Raw genomic sequence first — 3,499 nt, forward strand, 5'->3', positions numbered from 1 at the left:
TGGGTGGGACAGTAAAAAGGGGCGTAACTCATTGTAGAATCGCCATTGGCTGCAGCCATCTGCTGTGTCCCCAATAGGGAGTCTGAAGCCAGCAGGGTCACCAAAACGAAGGCTGCACACATCAAGTCAGCTACCAAGACGAAGGCTGAAGTCATCTAGTCAGCCACCAACAGGACGGCTGCAGTCATCTGGTCTGAAGCCAGCAGGGGTCACCAAGAGGAAGGCTGCACACATCAAGTCTGCCTCCGAGAGGAAGGCTGCAGCTCCGGAACCTCTTCTCACTGGCCTGCTGAGGTGATGGACCCCTGGAATGCAGAGCAACATGATCAATCAAAAAGGCTTCAATGCTGGACAGATCTCATTATTGTTGAAGCATTTTTAGCAGCATCATTTGGTCATAAATGTATTACACCAATAATAGGACAAAATATACAAGGTTGGTGTTTGGCCAGATTGCTGTTATTATATTACTAATAAAAATCTGTGTGTGTGTGTGTGTGTGTGTGTGTGTGTGTGTGTGTGTGTGTGTGTGTGTGTGTGTGTGTGTGTGTGTGTGTGTGTGTGTGTGTGTGTGTGTAAAAATGTGCATGTTACCTCTAGTCTGTTGGCAAGGTCGTTGAGCTCCATTTTCCTCAAGATGGTCAGAGTCATTCTGACAGCCCCTTCTTCCCCATATCTCTCCTTCATCTTAGAGGCCAGGTCTGTCTCGTCACACTGTTCCAGTTGTCCTCTGGGAACGGGCTCAAAGCCCTCCATGATCTTCTCAGACAGGTATGCCTTGAACCGCTTCAGCTCCTTACACCGCAACTCATCAAACGTACTGAAGAGGTCCACAGCCTGTGTCCTGGTGCTCGACTGACATGTAGAAGAATAGAGTAGGTTAGTCCTGGAACTCTGCTCATCAGTTTTTATATGACACACACATACTGTATGCTACTTAGTTGATGAGATGGTTAGTATTTAGTATTTATAAGATCTAGATAGGGTGCTGAGGGGGGTTTCATAGTTACTATGGAACAGATTTTACTCTTGATATTCACAATCCCATCTTCATCCCAATCCCATACCTTATTTTACACCTCTAAATGCCTCCTACAAATAAAGGGAATATATAAAATGACAATAAACTCCAAACATCTGTTGGGCTCATACTGACCTTCAGGCCTCTGCTTGAGCACTCAGGTGTCTGAAGGTCTTGACGGCCCATGGCCTGGTCCACAGCAGTGTGGGTTTCAACAGGCTCAGCTCCACAGGGGAGGGTGGAGACAGGACCTCGGCTGGAGGCATGTGCAGTGACCTGATGAGGAGCCAAGTATTCGCTCTCCAGGATTTCCGCACGCCAAACCTCCTTTTTAACCTCAGGACTGTCTCCAGAGCTGAGGAGCATGACCCTGAAGTCACCAGACTGTTTGGGGCGCACCACAGCAAAATTAGGGACAGTATTGTCTATTCTGAGTTTTAGCTTTACCGGAAAGATTCTGGAGTCACAGTCTGTCTGTAAAGCATAGAGCTGGTTCAACTGAAGACACTCTACGGGTGAGGGCATGCCAAGTCGGATTCCTCCAAACTCCTCCAATTTCTCCTGCTCCTCCACTAGTTTTTTCAAATGGGCATCCGTAGGCATGAGGTAGATGCGGAAGGTGAGCGGTATGCTGCTTCTGTACACATGAACATCTGTGTGAATCTCAGGAAATAGAGAAGACTTCAATGAATTGAAAAGAACACCAAGAATGGACAAGGAAGGGTTCAAAAGCCTGGAATGGGAGCGACTCAGCTCACACGTCTCCAGACACACTCCACCATCCTGCTGATGCAGAACCTTCACAGCATCTTTCAGAGCAGACTGGCTACCTCCCAAACACAGGAAATGAGGCAGGTGGATATCCTCCAGATCTCCTGATATGAGCTTGATGTCTATCAGAGGACCAGCTGGACTGCACTGCATACGGGCCAGCTCTTCAGTAAAAATGTACCAGTCCATGAAGTGATACTGCAGTTTGATTGGACCAACACACGACCAGCGTAGACTGGACTCTGAGCACTCATAGCTCCCTGCAGCAGAGCTCAGGCTGTAGGTTGAGATGCTCTTCTCTGTGGAGACCTCAGGCTCCACCAGGACCCAGTGGCTGGTGTCTGGAACTGCAGCACAGCATTCACAGCCCCTCTGTGTGTCATCACGCGGGCCATCCTCCCTTTAAGACAGACAGACAGACAGACAGACAGACAGACAGACAGACACACACACACACACAGTTGAGTTGAAACCTCAACAACCAAACAGTCTGTATAGTACAGCTACAGTACATTCTGTACCCAAACCTATACTATCACTGTATACACCAGTCTGCATAGTGCTGCTACTACACTGTGTTACTTTACATTCCAGTCTTCACACCGCATTTCACATTATTATGCAAATGACATTTTTCACTGTTTCCCCAAATAATCAATATAAATGAGTCATCATAAGTTTCAGCTGATAACCAACATTGAACATTGAAATGTAATTTAGAAGGTACCAAATTCCAACTGTTTTGATGTAAATTGGAAACAAAGAAAGACATTTGGATTACAACACTACAAAACTGTTTTGCGTAATAATTTGGAACAGAGCATTTTAAGTTTTTTATCATTTAAAAAAAATACCGTTATCATTGGAAGGTTCATTCAAAAACTTTTAAATGGTACTCTAATGGCTGATGACTTGAAAATTATGACTGTCATTTACATTGATAATTTTGGGAAACAGCAAAAAAAAAAAATATTTACGTAATAATGTGGAATGCGGTGTATAGTGCTGTAACTTTACACATCAGTCTGTATATAGTGGTGTAACTTAACACACTAGTCTGGACAGTATTGACCCATGACAGTAGTACAGTACACACCATTTGGACACATTTTCACTCTTTGACTATTTGGCTGCTCTGTGCTTCGAGATTTGTGTGTGTGTGTGTGTGTGTGTGTGTGTGTGTGTGTGTGTGTGTGTGTGTGTGTGTGTGTGTGTGTGTGTGTGTGTGTGTGTGATGCAGACTGACGTGGGAGTGTGAGTAGAGAGCAGCTGTGCTCCTGGATGCTGCTGGGTGTTGTGTGTGAGGTGCAGCTCTGCAGCATCTGAGGAGTGGGAGCTGCTACTGGAGGCTGCTGCTGCTGCTGCTGCTGCTGCTGCTGGAATCTCCCTTCTCAAGATACGATGTGAACCACCAATGCCCACTCTAGAGCAAAGAAAATACACACAGATAATCAGTTTAAAGAGGAGATACTAAAACTCTTCACTACATTTTATCTCCATCACACACACACACACACACACACACACACACACACACACACACACACACACACACACACACACACACACACACACACACACACACACACACACACGCACACTTGCTCTAAGAGGCAATTACACATCCATTAAGTTATAAATGCATGCACATGCTCTCTCTCTCTCACACACGCGTACGCGCACACACACACACACACACACACACAC

The 3,499-nt window shown here is 45.7% G+C and overlaps 1 protein-coding gene across 1 annotated transcript in view; it reads right to left on the reverse strand.

Annotated features, from left to right (window-relative positions):
- Window positions 1-1,158: 1,158 nt before the first annotated feature.
- LOC134467106 (uncharacterized) overlaps window positions 1,159-3,499 on the reverse strand; it is a 15,433-nt gene continuing 13,092 nt past the window's right edge. Inside the window, exons 8-10 of the mRNA XM_063221026.1 lie at window positions 3,039-3,215; window positions 1,489-2,192; window positions 1,159-1,391 (exon numbers count right to left, since the gene is read on the reverse strand). Coding sequence (XP_063077096.1) covers window positions 1,159-1,391; window positions 1,489-2,192; window positions 3,039-3,215 — 1,114 coding nt within the window. The remainder of the gene's footprint in view (window positions 1,392-1,488; window positions 2,193-3,038; window positions 3,216-3,499) is intronic.

Source organism: Engraulis encrasicolus, chromosome 17, assembly GCF_034702125.1.
Source record: "Engraulis encrasicolus isolate BLACKSEA-1 chromosome 17, IST_EnEncr_1.0, whole genome shotgun sequence".
NCBI classification, from domain to species: Eukaryota; Metazoa; Chordata; class Actinopteri; order Clupeiformes; family Engraulidae; genus Engraulis; species Engraulis encrasicolus.